This window comes from Haplochromis burtoni, unplaced genomic scaffold, assembly GCF_018398535.1.
Source record: "Haplochromis burtoni strain Fernald_Lab_line unplaced genomic scaffold, NCSU_Asbu1 Contig_52, whole genome shotgun sequence".
NCBI classification, from domain to species: Eukaryota; Metazoa; Chordata; class Actinopteri; order Cichliformes; family Cichlidae; genus Haplochromis; species Haplochromis burtoni.
This window is the reverse complement of record NW_024582413.1, coordinates 1,751,456-1,772,541: the sequence shown is the minus strand read 5'-3', so window position 1 is coordinate 1,772,541 and position 21,086 is coordinate 1,751,456. Positions and strand designations below refer to the sequence as shown.

Sequence of the window (21,086 nt, the reverse complement as noted above, 5' to 3'; positions counted from 1 at the left end):
CTCCCAAAATGCGTGCTGTCAGCAGGAGTGGCCTCAGGCAGGGATTATATTACCAGGCTGACGAGGACAGCTGCTTTGCTTACTGTCCACCTGAAGGATGCATGCGTAGGTAGGGAGCTCACAAAAAACTGCAAGGCATGGGAACATGTACTCAGATACTTGTGGACAAGTAAAAAACCTCAAACTCAAATCATTCCTCACAAAGACACGCATAAAAGTATAGTCTCTCTTCCTCTCTCTCACACACATACATCTTAAAAGAAACAGCAACAAACAGGAAAAAAGAGATGACAGATTTAAAAATATAGACTTCAGTTTATTGCACAATCGTTGCTGGAGACTGAGGAGTGTGAGAGCCTGTCTGTTACACAGGACACTAATGTCGCACAGACATGTGAACTACAGCACAGGAACAAACCGTCTGAGTTCGTGCACATTAATCGGCAAGCACACAGACTGGATAACGAGGCACTCTGGGAATGCAATCAGCATCCCGTCGGTGCAACAGGCGAAAGTAAACGGGACAACATACAGATTTCATGCTTGCATGGGTTCTGCAGGAGAGCTCATACGCACATGTGTACATACATGATCTGGGGGATCTAAATAAATAACGCTGGAGGATAACTGCAGACCAGCAGTGACAGTATTACCACCAGTTAGTTACGTTTCATTTGGCTGCAGTTCAGCTACAGTAATGCCTGCATTAGTGAACATGAACTTCCACTAGATGGAGCCACACTCACTCATTTGACACATTAAGAAAGCCATGCAGATATGGAGACAATAACAGACAGACCCTCCAGAAAGCTCCCTTCATCCTAAAGGAAAGGGCTTGTCTCATTACCTGTACACATAGACCAGTGTCATTATAGGATCCACAGAATAACAGCAATCATTAATAATCAGTATATAACAACACAGGTGATCCATTATAAACAGGTTGTTAACAGGCTGTCCGGCACCTGTGTAATATTAAAAAAAAAAAAAAAAGGTTTTAGATTTGTTAGTGATGCTTTTATACATCATGTCTTTTCTTTTTTCATTAAACATACAGACAAAAGGACAAAGACCAATTTTCTGACCGGGTTCCACTCCTGCAACATGGTTTTCAGAGAAATGCTCCACCTTCCTTCGCCCTTGCGCCCACCCTGACAGCTGGGTTCCCAGCGTGAACAGACCGGACTAAAGAGGGCAGGTGAGTCTCGCGTCCATGTTTCAGACAGCAGCGGTCAGGCTTCAGATGTTACAGCTACTGTTATGGCACCCTGAGAAGCGGGAGACTCAGGATGTTGGGAGAGAGCCCTCCGTTACAGCGGATCAGAGAGCAGTTTGACAAACACAAATTGACTTCACTGTTACGTATCCTTCGGCTGATAATGCATAGATAGACCAGTGGTAGTCACGAGGTATTCACATGCCCGCCAAGATTCCCCTGCTATGGTCGCGCATATCTTTCCCGTGTGTCTTTAAAAAAGCGGTTACATTTAAATGATCAGAAGCATTCTTAGTCAGGGCCACAAAATGGTCAAACAACTCTACATTTGAACAGAAACCAATGCCAGTCTTTTTTTTCCCTGTGTTTTTCACATATATATCATCATAGCTAATCAAATACATAACTCATATCGATCTGAAGCTCCACATCGAGCCGCGTCGGCGTCCCTCATTACCCGCCAAGCACCAGGAGTCCAACGGACGATGTTTTTGGGGCTAAATCTGGTCAGCCAGTCCTTAGCCTTTAGACAGATGTCCCTTTATGTCAGAATTTATTAAAAGTCGAGTTTTCAGGCTGCTACAAAGGCTGGAATTCACATTTTCCCGCTTCCAGTTTATTGGAGGTATAAAAGACATCTAAATGGCACACAGCCTGCAGGCTAAAGTTAGTTTGATTTCTGACCTCAACATTGACCAAAATAACTGAATTTGGGTGCGAACTGCTGGTTCTCTGAGGAGTTTGTAGTGTGTTTCTTTACAACCACGTTTAGCTGTAAAAGGGCATCTTTTTCTCAACGTCTTTCCATCTTTTAACCAAAACTCAACTTTGGTAAAGTCGTCTTAAGCATCTTCACTGGGTGGGTAATCCCATTCCTTCCTGTCTTTCTTCCTTAACCAAGTGCGCGTGTTAAAAATGAGTCACTGTATATTCTTCTGCACTGTATATAATCTACATAAATGTATTTACATTATTTATATGGACTTTAAGTGTATTTCAGAATTGACTTGAATTCAAAGCCCTTTGGAGAACGATGAACAGTGCAGTTTGTTTTGATTGTGATGCATGGCCTCCGATCGCTTCAAATCCTCTTCCTGCAGGGTAACGCCACACTCCAAAGCCCACCTCCAACTAACCACACAGTCATTTCCACGGCCGAGTGAATGATCAGTTGCTGGCTACAGTGAACTAACAATCAGCTAACATTATGAGACATCAGTTTCTGTTTCACAGCTACTTTCATGCATTTTTTTTTCATTCAATTGCCAAAAATACATTAACTTCAGCTTTTACATTGTACTCATAATCATCACTGTAAGAGTGAGACTAGCAGACAAATATCTGCCTTTTTAAATGAGGGCAAGTTCATAAAGTCGGGTCACGTTGGGGTTAATGCATATCATTCAGACTCTGGGAAATCCTTCTTCATCTGTGAGACAGTGTCACGGGAGCAGACGTTGCTAATTTGGCGAGATGAAGGTGGGCTAACATGGTTGGCAACTAGCGTGGGAAACAAACCCAATGCTTAAAAAAAAAAACACTAAAAAAGGTCTAGGTATGAAATGAGGCTTCAGAAGCCAGTCCTGAACATGACTGAAGAGTGCGACGATTACTTCTACAGAACAGTAACAAGCCTGGACACACATGAAGGTGCTGTGACTCATACATGACAGGCAGGCAGGTTCAGAGGGGTTCATTCCTGCATACGTAGGCCAGCTTAGTGTATAAACCACCACTTTAAAAAGGCTAAACATCAATTCAAGAAAAGTGCAAGCAAGTACAGCTAAATAAATAAATAATGTGGCAAAAATGACTGAGCATATAATAATATTTAGGGTATAAGTAAACATCTAAGCACAGCACATCTACATTCATGCCTGAGGACATAAATAACTTCAGAATAGACCTGCACCTGTTTTAAAGGTCACATTGCAGCTGTTTTCCTCGCCGAGCTGCGACGTGTAAAGACAGATCTGATCCTGTGTGACTGAGACGTCACATATTACAGGAAGGCAGGAAAAACTGTACGCAGAGAAAATGTGGAGCTAATCCTCCGGAATTGCTGGGTTTAAATAAAACAATGGATTTTCTTTGACCTCTTATTTGACCTGTCAGTCAGAGCGATCCTGCACTGCAATGATGTAAACTGTTTAAGCAGCTGACAAACACATTCAAATTAATACAAATGAATAAAAACAAACATAAATATAATCTATTTCTTGATTAAATATATATCCTTACGCGTTTGGGGCCAGAAGACAAATAACTATAAATAGCATTATAAAGTCATTACCCCTTTACATTTCAGCACTGCCACATATAGTTTTATGTATTATGTGCACATGGTGGCATTTCAGTGTAAAACAACTACGCACATTCAATGGCTTTTATACACAATTGCGCAGAAGACTCACAAAGCACTCAGGCTCTGCCTTTAAAAAGATAATTACGTCTCGCACAAATGGAAACGGTCGTCTTCCAAACAAAGGGAGGTCATAATAAATGCGTAAGACCAATCAACCTGGGGTTGGCTGGACATAAGCAAAAGTTTGGCAAAGGCAGCTCATAGACATCAGTTTCTTTTCTGATTTAAAAATGCCTGAATTTCTTTGGCACTGGTGCAAACAAAGCTGATAACACTCAACAGATCCCATCTGGTGGTCTGGGACATCTCAGCAGGTAAGCTCATTGCTGGCACGCTTCAGGAATGAGCCCCTCGCACGCCTTCGGTAAGGACCATTCAGACGACAGAGAGGACAAAGAAGAAAAAGAGGCAGTGGCAGAAAACAGGGAACTAAACAGTCCTGTAAAATTCAGTCTGTTGGACGAAGTTAAAACTCTAAAAGTGCTTTGTACATGTGTAAAAACAAAGGTGCGTGAGAGTGCGTGCTGTGTATGTGATGTGAGATATGAATATGCTGCACAAGTGTAGACAAAGACTGTCATATCATTTGGACGAGGGGTTTTTAAACTCGTCTGGGGGCAGGGAGCCTTTACCCCAGGAATACACCGGTCACTGTTTCTCATGCAAATCGACGTCGGGTTGAGGGGCGTTTCATTTGGTCTGCATAGAGTCTTTATTTTTAAAATAGTGCTTGTGGTATGAGCGCATATTTCTACAGGACGGTAGAGTTAGAAGTTGAAGAAGGAAGAATCCTGTACAGAGTTTAGGGAGGAGATGAGATGAGTTTCTGGGTGGTAGTGAAAGTTAATTAATGATTAGGAAAGCAGAGCTGAAAAAGTGAGGAAAACTGCAATGAAGGTATTTTGTGTATCTTCAGGATGACAAGGAGACAAGAAGCCTAGGTGGTTGACTGAAGAAAAACAGGACTACTGGGATGCTAGGAGTACAGCAACAAAAGAAATGGCAAAGCAAAGACTTTCAGTGAGTGTTACGTGAAGTTGGAGAGGAAAGAACTTGTATTGATTGGCTAGGTGGAGAGATTCAACTGGAAAAGATGTGCAGGGTGATTAAGGATAGAAATGGAAATGTACTTATAACTGAAGAGAGCGTTGAGAAGGTGGAAGGAGTGCTTTGAAGAGCTGATGAGTGAAGAAAATGAGAGAGAGGAGGTGGAGGACAGTTTGTGAATCAGAAAGTGCAGAGGATTAGAAAGGAGGACGTGAGGGCCGCTATGAAGAGGCAGTTGGTCCAGACATACCTGTGGAGGTATGGAGATGTCTGGGAGAAAGGGCAGTGGATCTTTAATCAGCTTGTTTACCAAAACCCTGGAGAGAGCAGGTGTCTCCGGAATAAAGTGTACTGGTGCTGATTTTCAAGAACAAAGGTCATGTGCAGAGCTGCAGTAAGTACAGCAGGATGAAGGTGATGAGCCATGCCATGAAAAAGAGAGGTGATGACCAGTCAGCAGCAGTATGGTTTCAAAACGAGAAAGCGCACTACAGACGTGATGTTTGCTTTGATAGTGTTGATGGAGAAGTATAGAGCAGGTAAGACTTGTGTCTTTGTGGATCGAACGATATGATAGGGTCCCAAAAGAGGAACTATGTAACTGCATGAGAAAGTCAAGAGTGACAGAGAAGTATAGCAGAGTGGTGCAGGACATGCATAAGGATAGAGAGACAGTGGTGAGGTGTGCGGTAGGAGTGACAGATGGCTCCGAGATGGGGGTGGGAATTAAAGTCAGTAGAAGGTAGAATACGTGTGTGAATGAGAAGGAGGCGGAGAGGTGAATGAGTTAGAAACATAGGTTAGTTTAAATACCTGGTGTCAACCCTTCAAAGGAGCAGACAGTGCACAACAGAGGTGAAGAACAGAGTGGGGCGGGTGGAGACAAGTGCCAGGAGTGATTTGTTAGTAGCAAGAATGAAGGGAAAGGTTTACAAGATGGTGAGACCTGCTGTGATATATGGACCCGAATTGGCAAGGCTGAGATAGTTTGGACATGTGCAGAGGAGGGGTAGTGCATATACTGGACAAATGATGTTGAAGATGAATCTGCCAGGCAAGAGGAAAAGAGGAAGACCACACAGGCGATTCAGGAATATAAACTTTGGACTTTTTCCTCATAAATGTGCCATTCTGTCCTTTTTACAGCTTCAATCTTGAGAGTTCTGAGGTTGTGTCATGAATTTTCCTCCCACTCACCCAGCCCCTTAAATTTTTATGAAACCTTCAGTGGCGTTAACACACAGTGGTAACCTTGAGTTTGAAAAGTTAATACAAGCCCCTTCTCAAAACACTCCAAAGTACTTCTTACACAAAATGTTTTACCACATATAAACCCCTCCAAAGGTCACAGTAAGTGTTTTGTCTTTTCTAGGTCTCTACCAGTAAAAAGCCTCGTTTATTTTCTTAAATTCATATTCAGATGAATTAAATTAGAATCAGAATACCGCCCAGCACTCTTTCAAAATTGGCAAGACACTCTTTGCTCTTCTGGGTCTGAATTCCGGCCCTACTCTGTGCATCTTAATGCAGCTTCCATAAAAAACACTCAGGACACAAAGCTGCTTCTGGGGCGTGCCGCAACCTGTCTGATGGATTTGCAAGCATTGTCGTGAGTGGGCGAGATCAGCTTCGGGAGCAGCATGAGACTTGGAATGCAACACAGCCGAGCTCGGTGTATTCCTGAGGCGACGGGCAAGAACATTTTTCCAAGGTCTCGCTTATAATCCCAACACTGACAAACCGCATGCTTACTACCATTTCTACTCTTGCATGCCAAAATTATGAAACTTTTAAATCTAAACATTTTAGACGCGTGTCAGTTTCTACTCGTCCAAAGATAACATGGGCGTGATTAAAGGACACAAAATATAGTCTCCATCTGTAGATCGCCACTTTTTAAGATCAGAATGTAATTTCAGCAATTTAAAGGAAATTTATCACTAGATATTTTAGCTGTGGGCCGTAGACCCAACTTTCAGAACCACTGATTTAGACCATTTTAGTCAACGACATCAAGTAATCCTTAAAAGAAACTTCTATCATTATGTAAAAGGCTTCGAGCTGTAACCTTTACCTAAGACATTATAGGGTTTAAAACTCGGTTAATAAATTTACTTTTTAAAATTTTACACTTTTTTTATCGGTTTGTGTATGAATGTGTCTGTGTGTGTGTGTTTGTGTCTGCATGTGTGTATGTATACGCCTTTGCACCAAGTTTGTGGCAACTGAGCAAGTCAGAATGATTGTGCGTGTTACTCGACATACTTTTACCTGCATTCGCACAAATCAAGATGGACGGAGATATGAACATTCTGAGTTTCAGCGCATGAAGTGAACACATGCACAGCATTAGTTTCTGTGATCCCTGTCCTTTCCCTTCCCTTTCCAGGCTCCCCCCTCCCCCCAGAGGTCTTTCAATGGTATGTTCCAGCACTCCTTGTGAGGGGCCAGGGGGCTGCTGTGTGGGTCAATCTGAGGGGCAGTCGTAGCTGGTGATCCAGAGAAGGTCGTCCAGCACGCCCCAGTGCAGGTAAAGGATGGAGATCACCACCAGTACATGCATGATCTGGTGGCTGTTGCACCAGTAGTCGAAGAGACCCGGCCAAAAACGCTCCGGGATGCGCGTGATGTTGATGACCCCGCCCAGCACGGCCAGTGCATCCATCGTGAGAAAGTGGCGTAGCGAGGTGGGACTGCCGCCGCCCACGCCCACCCAGCGGAGCAGGAAGAAGGAGAAGCGAAACAGCGCTTGCCAGGCGAAGGAGCGCAACCGCCGAACGCTGCTCCGAGCGGTGACGGCGCAGTAGATGGCGTGGCTGGACAGCAGGATGTAGACTAAAAGGGCCACAGTGCGGATAAATGGGTAGCACAGCAGTGTGGTGTAGACGATAGGCAGCGCTCCTAAGACACGAAAAAAGACAGAGGGAAGTCAGGAGAGCGATGAAGCCACGCCTCGTGAAAAGCACAAAGGTTGAATCGTTGACCCTTTAAAGCTGCGTGTGTAACTCTGCGCTTTTGGCCAAAGCTTGATGGTTTCAGTAATCACAGTGCAACTGTGCAGGAAGGTGGCTGAAACAACCTCCAACTTTGTATTTTTTATGTCACATTACAGGAAGTGGATGATGAGGTTACTGAAATAAGGAGGCAGTTCTCTTTTCTAGAGAACTCAGCAGGAAGGCAACACTGATGGGACAGAGATTTACAGTGTGCGACTAAAAATAGAAGCATGTGGACTGTAAAACGTATTCAGGACCAAGTGTGTGAATCGTCAGTATTGTAAAATTTGGCCCTTTGTTTTTCTCTATGTTGTCATTAGGGGTCTGCAGCCTGTCCTCTCTGACACACAATCAGCAGGTAGTACCGTTACAGAGAAGGTGAACCCAGGTTGAGTGAAATCATTTTATTAGAGTTAATAACTGTGTCATTCATTGCTGTAACCATAGTCATAACCTTTGTGGGTCAAAAGCTAATAAGGGTCCTTCATCAAAGTACTTGTTCAACAAGCTTAATCATGAATCAAGACTGCTAATATTGCAGACTCTGCCCCATAGATTTGCAGCATTCAGTTCTTCTAATGTTCAACTGAGCTTTAAATGCACTGTTCCTAATACAGCTACTAAATAAGCTAAGCTTTCTAGACGTGGATAACTCAGTAAAATAAAGGAGGTTTTTTTAGCACAAAGGAAAAAATAAAATAAGTAGAGGACGTTGTTTCAACGGAAAAGTTATTATTTTGTAGACTGAAAGCATTTCTGTTTTATTAAACTCACAGTCAACCTTGAGCTGAGGGTGATGAATCCATTAACCGAACAAGACACAATTAATTTGTGACTCAGATGTGATCATTAACTGTTTTCTTCTGATTCATTTTAACTGCAAATGGAAAATCATTTGTAGGCAAAGAGAAAAAGAAGAAGTGATCCTTGTTATATATTACATTGTTGTTAGACTTCTCCTGCCCTCTGTGTTCTCCTACCTGAGTCCTCCTGTCGGCAGGGTGAGTTATTAGTCTTTTAGTTGACTCATATTTTGCTGTAAAGGTTCATTTTCTTACATGTTTCATTGTTTCCTGCCTTTGTGGATTTTCCTTCCTTTTTGGATTTCCTGCTTTAATTATTCTCACGTTTATTGTTTCCTGGTCTGTCCTCTGTCTAAAGCTATATTTGCCTTTGCCTTTGTCTTCTTGCCTAATTCTGCACTGCTAACCATCTTCTGTTCCCTTATGTTGGAGTTTTGTTATTTACTTGCTGAAAATCCTGAAAATTACCTGTAGGTCTGTCCATTAATATTCATATTGTTTTACTCTCTGCCTGCCCTGCATTTGAGTCTGTTTAACTTCACTAATCCTGACAGAGTTTTCTTTACGTTCACATGAATTGTATGCATTAGTTAATTCGGGAGGACGTGTATCCACTCGTCTGTCTGCATTCCTGAGAGCTGTTATTCTGTTCTTTTTATCATGTCAACCCAACCCTAGTTGTTCATAGCCTCTAGACTTTGCTGCTAAACCTTTAGATAGAAAGGATTTCAGATCCGGCTATAACAGTGAATTTAAGGGGATGAAGGAATTTAGTGCAATTAAATGATGCCAACTGCTTTCATGGTATTTTCTTAACGACTAGTTGGGTAAAACTGTGCAACCAAAGCACAGGAAGTCACAAGTTAGTGTTCTACTAGTGCATACCCTAACTCTGAATACACCAGGAGGGTTGTGCCCTATTCCAATACTCAGATGCTTATGTACCATTGCGGAAACCCCTCAAAAAAAGTGCAGCCGACAAACGACTAATTGATAATTGCTGAATGGCACAGACAGAAAGACCTTTGTCTATGCAGCTCTGTGATGAAACAAAAAGGATACTTTATCTGCAACTAGCATGAAAAGAACATTTATATCATATTTAATCTTGTTAACATACACTGATGAATGATTTAGCCTACCTAAATGAATAATTAGTGGGCATAAGTGGATGGACATCAGATTATCAGGTAAAACAGTAATACATCAAAATGTTTTCTTGGGTGTTTAATCCCTTTTTTAGACTTTATTGTAGATTTTCCAAATATGTTTTATGGTTAAAAACAGTTAATGGGAACAGGAGGCCTGTAAGCTAACGTAAGGGTTGTAGCTTTGGTCGTAAAGATAAATAAATATCACCGGTGCTTAGGCCTGGCAGGTTGCAGGGTTGGTAAAAATTCCTGGCACAATTCCTGTTATTCCCATGCTTTGTCACAATATTAATAATGAATGTACTGTATTATCGATATCGGTGTAGTGGGCAAATCTAAAAGGTTCATTCAAAGTGTAGAAGTCTATAAAGAAATAAAAAATAATGTGCCTGTCATTTTTTCTTACAATAGGGTGATGTAGGCAGCATGGACAGATCAATAATCATTTCAGAGCTCGAATCATTGCTTGCAAAGTAAGATCGAATCAGAGTGTGTTGCGACAAATCAATACTGGTACACCTCCAAGCAAAACACTTGCACGGTAAATCACTGACAATCAATTCCATCCTGGAAGAAAACAGATCAGCAATAAGAGAACAACAGCTGACAATGAATCCATGAGGCCTCACCCAGCGTGTTGATCATGCAGATTCCACACACGTCCAGCTTCAGGAGGGTGTGGTAGACTGGCTCCCCTCCCTCGTGGTTCATGAACAGGTGGTAGACCACAGAGCCCAGCTGGGGTGACAGGCAGGCCAGGAAGTGCACCACACCCAGCCATGTCACGCTGATCTGAGACCAGGGGATGTTAAGAGGCAGCAGCACCAGGAAGCAAACCAGAGGGATGCCTGAAGAGTGAGCAGGCAGAGAAACCGAGAGAGCAGTGGTTATAAAAGAAGGCTTTACCTATACCACACAATAAAAGACTTGTAAAAGACTGACTTTATCACATCTGCAGAATGTGGCATAATTCAAGAGTTTTTAGTTGCTCTGGAATCAGCCTCCAAATACAAATACTCGCTGAATGGGAATGTAGTAGTATTTAAAAATGTTTTTTTTACTACACAGGGGTTTAATTTAAAGTCCTTCTAGGGCTCAACAAGTCAATTCATACAGAAGTGAAACACTTTTATTTTTTATCTTTGTAGAACCACTCTGATCTGTAAATTTAAAAGCATGTGTAATGACTGGAAGTGGAAAAATAAACACACTGTGAAATATGCACACAATGAAACAGGAAAAGACTGGAGGTGGTTTTTAAACTGTGTTTATCCTGAAGGTAATTAGGCGGAAATTGTAACGTTAAAACGACACAAGAGAAAGATCAAATAAACTTTAAATAAATAGAAAAAATAAGAAATTGAATAATCAAATGAAATTAATGAGCTACATAAAAGTCTAAATAGTCTAAACAACAGAACGTCATGTAAAAGGCTGAGCTTAATACAGGGCAATGATTGAATTAATAATTTAAAAAATGTCTTTTGTAAAAACACAATAAAGTAAAATATTAAATAACAATACTTCATTTTATTTAACCTTGTAATCTGCATTTTATATTTTAAAATCATTATTATTAATACATGCATATATCTCATAACTTTGATTTAATTAACATTCATATCACTATTTAATTTCTATATTTTATTTATTTTATTTTATTATATTTATAAATAATATTACCTGCTTTATGTACCTCCATTTAATAATACAATTACTATTGGTATTATTATTATTATTTAGTATATTATTTTCATTGTTATTCCATACAAGAAAAAATATACTTTCTCAAAACTTCTAGAATGAATAAAGTAAAGCTTATCTTATCTCATATGTAAAGACACACACGTCCTGACAGCAGTGCTTCTTGTGTCAAATAATGCCTGTTTATGCAACACTTTTAACAAATCTGATGACATGCAATTAAAACGACTAAAGCACCATCTTTTACTTCTGCTTGTAAATAGAGTCCAACGGATAATGTTGCCTGAGGTAATATGCCCACATGCTGTTATGAAAACCATCCGCTCAACTCTGACAAAAGCAAATTAAGGTGTCGTGTTTACGGTGATGGATTATCTCGCTCAGGAGTTTCTGGAATCGAGGACGCTGTTTTTCACACTATATGAGAATCAGTAGCTGTGAATGGCTGCTGAGAGTGCACAGATACCAGCAAGAAGAGCCAAAGGGGAAACCTACGTGATTGGCACCAACGTATCTGTGATTCCCCATTGAGAGAAAGCCAAAGCTCCCACTAAGCTCTAATTCTGATGCAGCAAAAGGCCACGCTGCTAATGGCTACACGGCTCCCATTTAAGTTTCCCTGTTTGGCAGGGAATTTGACTGCTACGTGAGCAAAATGCAGACCTTGAAATTTGATCCGCTTACATACGGCTCTTATCACTCTGAGACACACCTACAGCACTCCTCCCTTTCTCTCATACTTGCTCTCACTGAAGACAAAGGCAGGTGATACAAGGAATGGCATGCAACTGTAACACATCTATTTTAAGCACATTATCTCCCTATCAGCATTCGCCCTGAGCTGGCGAGTTGAAGTCAGGCGTGGACACAGCAGCGGGAGCGAGGACCTCTGAGTATCTGAGACCTGAGCTGCGGGCAGGATGTTTTCAGTTTATATGCAAAACAAGCCGGCTCATGAAACTCAGCCGAAATGTTACAGCACAATAATAAAGAAGAATTACAAGCACAGCGCAGCTTTTTCTTCTTCTTCTCAGATCTGGAAAACTGGAAAATAATGCTCATTAGATTAAACATTAGCCTGTTATGTTGAGGTCACACGCTAAGCCAACATCACTGGAGTGCAATAAAGACATCCAGAGCCACTTAGCTGATAATCACTGATGCTGTTTAACTGCGCCGTGACTGCTGGATGCTGGAGCGCCACAACAAAGTTAAATGACACCATCCAGATTGCACTTTGATATGAAAAGAGGAGGGCAAAAGACACAAGTCATGCTGCTGAGTGCCACATTACAGGCTGTCTAATCATCTCAGTTTGAAAATAGAAAAAACCCACCACGCAAACTGCTAACAGGCCAACACCTCACTCTCACCTTTGGCTGAACAGATTAACACAATTCTGCAATTAATCTGGGCTTGTAGCAAACTATTAAAAGAATTGCACATTGTGTAAACACAGAGTTCAAGAGCAGATGAAAAACGCTGTTTTTCATCTGCTCTCTTATGTACAAGTCTGCTATTACGTGCAAGTCAAACTGCTTTTTAAGAATTCAGTCCACGTTTAAACACTTGCCTCCAAGCAGGAAAGTCTTGGAAAAACATTTCTTTGCCAACAAAAATTCCCTCTTTGCAAAACTGCCATACAGTTAACATCTAAACCAAAAGAAATCACCTTGGGAGGGTGACAGCTTTTAAAATAGAGTAGAGTCCTTTGAATAAGTTGGGCACTACTGGCTTAAATCAGGGGTGTCAAATCCATTTAATTTCTGTTTTTAACAGGGCCAGATTAAGGATGCTCTGCTCTGATATTTGGATTGGATATAATTTTAATCCTGAGTTGAAAAAGCAAAATCAAGCAACGACAGTGTGCTGATCTACGGGATGATGTATTCGGTTCAGTCCGATGCATTTACTTGACCACCACAGTATAAAAGATAGACGTCACGATTTGTCAGTCACAAGTCGTTAGCCAGTGAGCGAGCCGCAGATTATCCTCATTGCTAAAACTCAAAATGTAAACATTTATAAAACGAACTTTTTATTTTGATCCAGAATAGGTCTTAGATTACATAGGTACAGTCACACTCCTGATCACGTTGTGATTGCTGCATTTGTTCTAAGCAGGCGTGGAACTGCACATGAAAATGACTATGCAAAGTTAAGCCAAGATTATTTCTTTGCAGGCAAGACATCCGGGACCTAACGTTTACTAAACTAGTAATGAGACGTACACAACACGATGGAAAGTTTCATCATTGTGAATCCTGACTGAAAGAAGACTTTTAAACGCTCAGTAATTAGGCAAGACCATTTATTCTTACAAAGCTGAAAAACAAAGTTTAAGTGGAGACTAATGCTGCCTTCATATTCCCCATTTTTTATCCATGTTAAGGATTACAGCTTATTTATCTAACACTACTCGGCATTGGCAGATACTCAAAGCCAAGGTTTCGAAACTTGGAAAAGTTGGGCCTGTGAAAAACACCTAAACTTTTAGTTAATGCAAAGAAGTTTAAGCACATTCTTTAAAACATCAGCATTTCAGTGTTTCTCATGAATTAAAAATGTGCCTTTCAAGGGTGAAAATGCACACAAGCACGACTGGTGCAATACAGTTAAGACAAAGAGCCTTTGTTACATTAGTTAATACAAGTTTTTGCTTTTTCCTGTTATTTTTGGATGCTTGTTAATCAAAAATGTATTTTCAGTTTGAGTAAATTAGATCCTCTTCTGCAAAAGGCCAAAACCTAAGTGGTGGGTGCCAGATTTCACATAAGCTCAGCCTTTAATAGAAGTAACATGTATAAAACTGATGGACAGCCTGAGAAATCTGAAGAAAAATCTCTGCTATTTCAAGAATATACCTCAATTTTTCCACATGTTACATTTTTCTAACGTCATGACAGAGAAATGTAACAGTATAGTGGACAGGGCTGAAACCCAGCACTTTTCAGTGGCATGGTATGGCAAACAATGGCTGTAAAACTGACATGACTCAGATGAAAATAACAGGTCGGCCAAACATTTTCATGATGTGATCCTTTGTTTTAGGTATAGCAGCAAAGAGCAGCCTGCAAAATGCAGTCAAACGTCAAACTGATGTCCTTCTTCTCCGCAAAGCATTCCAGTGAGCAGGATTTCAGCTCTTTGGTGGGCTGAGTGTTTCACATGAATGATATTGGCCCTGGCAGTGTTTATCAACATGAAAACATTTTCTTTTAATAAACATCATGCAGAAAAAGATGCTTCATCCAGCAAATCTATTGTTTTAATACTCTCAGCACTGCCTGCAGCACATGTACCAGAGCTGGTGCAGAGGCCTCACAATAACTTACCAACTAGTTTATAACATGCAGTGCTAGAGAGTTAAGAGACTTTTAATTTTCATTTTAATATAATTCTAAAATACTTACATGCACATATCTATATATATCAAAGTGTTAATTACTTCATTACAAACATCATATGCTCATTATGGAGTATATACATTGCAACAATGCAAACATTGCCTTGCAAACATTACAGCTTTTCAAAGTATATGATTTCCTGCTTTTTTTATTCATTGAAAACTGAATAAACTTGGCAGTAGTATTTCCAGTGTAATAACTGGTGATAGTCGCCAAATCTTATTTTATGCTTGAAAATAAATCAGTTTATTTTGCATTGTCCTTCTGTGATAGTTAATGAACTCTTTGTCAAACCATAAATGTGTTGATACGCTGATGATGACTGAAGATGGTTTTTAATCATTTTTGATGTCTATGAGTCTGCTGCCTTTGCTCCTAATGCGTGAGACTTCAAAGCTGGATTATTTCTTTAGTACTCTTGTAATTTGTATGGTCCTACTCTAGCTCTGGTTTCTTCCTATTTGTGCCTTGTAAGCCTGTTTGGATTGGACTGATTCCCTTATGCGTGACACATTAAAAATAAAAAAATGAAAAATAAATAAATCAGTCAGTCAAACCATGTTCTGCTTTTGTGTTCTGTTATTGTACGTTTTAGATGAATCACACTGAAGAGTTGTACAAGAAATAAACTGTAAATTGCTGTCATCTGGATAAATAATGTATATTTTTTTTAGTGAGTCATGTATGCCTTCATGAAAGCTTCCCAGCCTGTGTTGCAGAGTCTGGCAGTGCATCCTTTAGCAGGTACAGGGTCTGTCTCCCTCTCTACACAAATCTCACCTGCTGACTAAGCATTCCAATCTGATTTTTGTTGTACTCACCGTGAGTGTATATGTTTCCAAGTTCATTGTGCAGGTAAAACAGGCTTCTGATGCAGTCCTGCACGGAGGAAATTGGCCGGTATCCCGTAAGGACGTATTTGTTGAACTGAAGATGTGGAGGTGAACTCGCCCAGTCCAGCAGCCTGGGTCCATTTAAAAATGCCATAGCAAAGAGGACGGTTAAAAGGACACCGCCGAATAAGTAAAAAACTGACTGTACACCTATATACACGTTCAGTAAGATTATTGCGACTAAAACCTTATGGGAAACCATTGGTATTGGTTGTGAGGTTTTTGTTTTGGGGTTGTTGTTGTTTGTTTGTTTTTTGCTTTGTTTTTTTAATTATTATTTTGTGCTGTTAGCCGCCTAGCTCGGCGCTAGCTAGCTCAGGAGAAGTCTCTAAGCGCTACCCGGCAACTGTGTGCGCGCGCCGTCGCTGCTCGCTTTGAACCGCCGGTACCTGTGCGAGTGTCATCCGCGAGGCTGGAGACAGACGCGGAAAGCCACACGCATGATGCAAGCTCCCGGCGGACATTACATTTGACATCTAAAGTGTCCGTGTGCCACCTACAAGCGCTAGGCGTTTGAGAGGCGAAGGGTTCGCGGTCACGTTAAAGCCATTTCCTCGTTAGTTAGCATTCCGGTGCAGCGGCACAGGCAAGGATGCTGTAGGGGAGCCGCGCCAGCGTCCAACTCCAGATGATGCTAGCTCGATCCCAGCGGTCAGATGTGAAATAGAGGACTAGCAGGTTACACCTTCACTGTATTGAAAGTAGACGTGCGCTTTTTGTTAATCCAGCCCCTTGTATACTTGCTAGGTTTCGTAATGCCACTGAAAAAATAAAAAAATAAATGGAGAAGGTCCGTGATTGTGGAGCAGAGATTTTGAAGGACTGCGGGCTAGCAAGCCGGGCAATCGCCTACCAACGTCCGGTAGCTGAGGATGTAAAAGCGGATACTTGAGCCGGCTGGCTTTAAACACGCCCAGCCTGCTTCATACGGCGAGTATTCAGTGTCTTCATCAAGTGTTTGAGCCAACTATGATCCATCATTATTTCTAGGTGGCTGTTTTCCTTGGAATGCGGAGTCCTCTCCGGCGGCCTCGAGTCTCCCCTGCATCGTCTTCCAAGCGTCAAGTTACTCAGACAGAAACCTGGACATTTCCGATCGTTGTTTTCAAAATAAAAGCCAGGAAGTTTCGCACAACTATTCTCAAATAAGGTTGTTATAGTTACCTAAAAGTAAAGCTGCGAGTGAAAAATACAACAGGATATTAGGGTTTGGAAGGTTGCTTCCGCCAGTGATAAAAAAGCCAGGCAGAGAGAGGTAGGATGAGGTCAGGCAGCGGTCTCCATGGACAGTGATGTTGGTACAGTGTGATCTTTAGTGATAATAAGCTCTCTTCGTGGAGAGATGGCTCTCATCTCTCCAAAGTCGGTAGAAGCAAGACAATGCACGTGTTGTGCATGAGAGGGAGACAGATGTAACAGCGAAGCTGTAGGGAGCAGAGAAGACAAATGAGTCTAAACACCTAAGGTCAAAAATCCAAAACAACAGACAGCGCACAAGAGAAGTGAAGAACAGAGTGCAGCCAGGGTGGAGTGAGTGGAACCAAGTGTTGGAGGTGATTTGTGACAGAAGGATAGAGTGAAAGGTTTACAAGATGGTAATCAGACCTGATATGATGTATAGTTTACAGACGGTGGCAATGACAAAAATACAATAGTGATGGGGAACATGCAGGTGACTGCTGTGACAGAGAAGGATGGTGGGAAGGAAAAGGAAGCCACAGGTAAATCGAAATTATGACTTATTGGCCTAAAGTTTTGAGTTAGTTATCTTGAAATTTTAAGTTACTTCTAAATAAGTAACTTAGTAGTACTTCTTAACAAGTAGCTGATAAGTATTTTGAGTTACTTCTGAGTACCTCAATATTTTGAGTTTTGAAATCAGTTTTACTTACGGATAGCAAAAGAAGCAAAAGCAGAAACAAGCTTGCATATCAGAGGTAAAAAAAAAAAAAAAAAAGTAAAAAAAAAAGAATACAGAAATAACTAATGAGAAAGAAACTTTCAAATTTAGGAGAAAAATATTTAGAGGAAATTCAGAGAGTCAAAAAGGCAAATATATGGAACAAAAAGGGCAAATTTACACAAAGAAAACTGGTAGATTTACAACAAATAATAGCTACATTTACAAAAAGAAGTCAAGGAACTTTATTGTTTCACTTGTCAAAGTTGAGTTGGAAAGAAATTCTCATATTTCAAGATTCCAGAGCTTTATTGTCAATACAACCGCATACACAGTATGCATTTGGCATACCCAAATGCTGTTTGACCCCAAGCACCCCGGGGTGCATTTACGCGTATATAAATAATTTACAAAACCCGAGTATATAATTTCTAAGTATATTTTATATCTCCCAGAGATATAAAACTAGGAATTACAAATAAATAACATGCAAAATTTTGGTAAAATTAGGGGACAATTACTAACTATATAATACTATACAGTACTATAATGATAACTGTACAATAAACAAAGACAGGACATAGACAATACAAAGTGGATTGTGCAGTAGGTATTGAATACTGGGTTCAAGTTGTTGTCAGGAAATTGTAGACAAGACAGGACGAAGACGTGTGCAAGTTCCAAAATGTGCAAATCTAGTATAATTTAAATGTGTTTTCAGTAACTATGTGACTGAGTGAGCAAATAAGCATATTGCTTCCAGGTCCAGTTTGCAGCGGATTTGTGGAGGTTTTTGTTGTTTTTGAGTCTTTTGGTGAGTATTGTGAGGTGTATTTGTATTTGTAAAGGTGTATGTGTATATCAGTCCTTTGGTGGTAGTGAGCTGAGGGCTCTGACTGCTTGCGGAAAGAAGCTCTTGCAGTGTCTGGTCGTTACAGTTTTGATGCTGCAAAACTGTCTGCCAGATAGAAGGAGGGAGAACGTTGCACATGAGGGGTGGAAAGTGTCCTTCACTATGCTATTTGCACGTCGGATGATGTGTTTGTCATAGATTGGGAGATGGGTGGGAGAGGGCCTCCAATGATCCTCTCTGCTGTCCTCACTATCCGCTGCAGAGACTTCTTTTCAGCGAGGGCGCAGTCAATGGTTCCCTGGTAAAATGATGGGAGGATGGGAGGAGGGAGACTGGCCTTCTTCAGTTTCCTAAGAAAGTGAAGATGTTGTTGGGCTTTTTTCATGATGGTGGCTTGTTCAGGTTCCAGGAGAGGTCATCTGATATGTGCACACCCAGGAACTTCATCTCAACAGCAGATCCATTGATGTGCAGTGCGGTGTGGGTCATTGAGCTCTTGTTGTTATTCTGACACCAGTCCACCAGGTGTTGTACCTCCTCTCTGAATTCAGACTCATAGTTGTTGGTGATGAGACCCACCACTGTTGTGTCATCCGCAAACTTGATGATGTGATTTGAGCTGTACTGCGCAGTACAGTCATGTGTTAGCAGGGTGAACAGCAGTGAACCAAGCACACAGCCCTGCGCCGATCCTGTACTCAGTCTGAGGACTTTGGAGGTTTTATTTCCTATGGAGACAGACTGCGGCCTGACAGTTAGGAAGTTCAAGATCCAGTTGTGGAGAGCGGTGTTTATTCCTAGTATGTCCAACTTCTTTACCAGCTTTTCGTTGGTTTACTCTACGAAGTGTCATGCTGACATCTGCTGTGGACAGACAGAGTACTTGGTCATTAGGAGAGGGGGGCATATTTGAGCTCCTGGGATAAATAACTAATAACAAACATTATAACAAGACCAACAAAGGCCTTTGCCAGTCTAATCATTAAGGCAGACAATAAACTACAAGCCCATTGTCATTAATATGAGTCATCCTACAGCTTGGACTAACAACTCAGGTAAACAACTTAATAATTCATGAGTGACATGAAACTGAGTCAACTGTCTTCAGAAAGTGCTAAAATTGTAATACTTATTGTGAATTTCTTATATTGTTTGCTCTACAAAGATATACTTCTTATATCTTCAGATATTGTACAGACCTCATGGTGTAATTGTTCTTTGTGCATATTTTTTGTACAGCTAGAGTTACATACTCTTCAACCTGAAAACACTATGTCCAGATGAACAGAATCAGTTTTTTAGTCGTTACCTTGATGATTGAGCATGCATCAAGACATATATAACTGGTCATTAGACTAAAAGGCTCCTAGCCTTAATCTGTTTGACTCCAAGGTTTCTTTAACACTCTGAGGTCTAAATCATGGAACTCATCAGAGATTATAACCCTAACCCTGTATTTTTGGGAAGTCCAGAGCACACTTTCTGAGAAAAATCTAAATAGTTATTGATGGGTGACAGTAATAATGTTTTGGTTTGGATTTTTTTTTTTTGTTTTGTTACCTGATTGCCAAAACTAATAAAAACATTAATTACATGTTCAAATTGCTGAGGGTTACACCTCAAAGGGTCACTGACATAAAAGTACAGATTGACACAAAAGTACAGGTTGAAGTTGGATCCTCAGTCAAAAGTTTCTGGTCTATAGTGTGAAATTTTTATTACTTTAGCAGTGAAGTATATGTGAGGCATGGTGATGTTGTGGTTCACACCATCACATAACGATTCTGGGTTCAAATCCACTGACTTAGATTGGGGACTTTCTCTGAAGAGTTGTAATGTTTTCCCCATCTATACGGGTACTCTGGGGTCTTCCTACAGTTCACAGACATGCATGCTTTCGAAGTTCCCGAGAAGCACTGAAAGGCGGCAGGTGACATCCTGTAAACGCTTCTGGACGATTCACACCGTTCTTTTCCTCTCACTCAGTCATTCTTTGGTCTGGACAGCCTATATGTCGCAAATGATGTGGTGCAGGTTTCACAATGACTAATTTCTGAAAAAAAGAAAATGAGAAAGGAGCTTGAGTTTTTTTAAAAATAATTTATCTTTTACACGATCACACTTTTGACTGACCATGTTATTGTCGGGTTTTTTGTAACCTCATGTCCAGTTTGTTCTCAGTTGCTGTCAAGCTGATTTTAGTTTGATAAACAAAGAAGAAAAAGACATGCTAAAATACTTTCCATGATCACATGAGAAAAATAACAGGTTCGCTTAGTGTCATTCAGACCGCCTGCATACTTGCTTTTCACACCTCTGCTACCCCACTGTGTTCATCCTTTGTTCTCTGCATATAAAAGATTATATCGTGACACTGCTGCTCACAGTCTGATGCGTATGTGCAGCGGGAACACACAGAAAGTGAGTAGTCTTACCTGTAGAGTTGCTTGATCCATTTTGGGGAGCTTTTTTGAAGATTTTTCAAAGTGCTAAGGCAAAAAATCTAATTCTGGGGCTTATTTTACTTAATAAGATGGCAAAAATCTTAAAATTAATAGACATCTTTCAGGTTTAGACAAATCAAAACCGTGATTGAGTTTAACCACAAATGATATGTGGTCTTTCAGGACGCACTATATACTACAGAACTGCTTCACGTGTCTGTTTATTTACCTGAAATTGTTTCTTTTTCAGCTTTCAATGACACAGGCTCATTAAATAAATATTTCCAGCTCAGTAGCAACATGTTTC

The 21,086-nt window shown here is 40.7% G+C and overlaps 1 protein-coding gene across 1 annotated transcript; it reads right to left on the bottom strand.

The window, feature by feature from the left end:
- Positions 1 to 295: 295 nt before the first annotated feature.
- paqr4a (progestin and adipoQ receptor family member IVa) lies at positions 296 to 16,650 on the bottom strand. The gene is made up of 3 exons (XM_005921797.3): positions 15,511 to 16,650; positions 10,208 to 10,426; positions 296 to 7,529 (listed from the first exon to the last, which is right to left on the bottom strand). Exons 1-3 carry the CDS (start codon positions 15,782 to 15,784, stop codon positions 7,096 to 7,098), a joined length of 927 nt encoding a protein of 308 aa, XP_005921859.1. The 5' UTR covers positions 15,785 to 16,650; the 3' UTR covers positions 296 to 7,095.
- Positions 16,651 to 21,086: the final 4,436 nt, after the last annotated feature.

Coding starts and splice junctions, on each gene's coding strand:
- paqr4a (XM_005921797.3), bottom strand. CDS start 15,784: ATGGTTTCCCATAAGGTTTTAGTCGCAATAATCTTACTGAACGTGTAT. Junction 10,427..15,510: donor TGGAAACATATACACTCACG/GTGAGTACAACA, acceptor CTCACTCTTCAG/GCATCCCTCTGGTTTGCTTC. Junction 7,530..10,207: donor CTGCATGATCAACACGCTGG/GTGAGGCCTCAT, acceptor TTCGTGTCTTAG/GAGCGCTGCCTATCGTCTAC.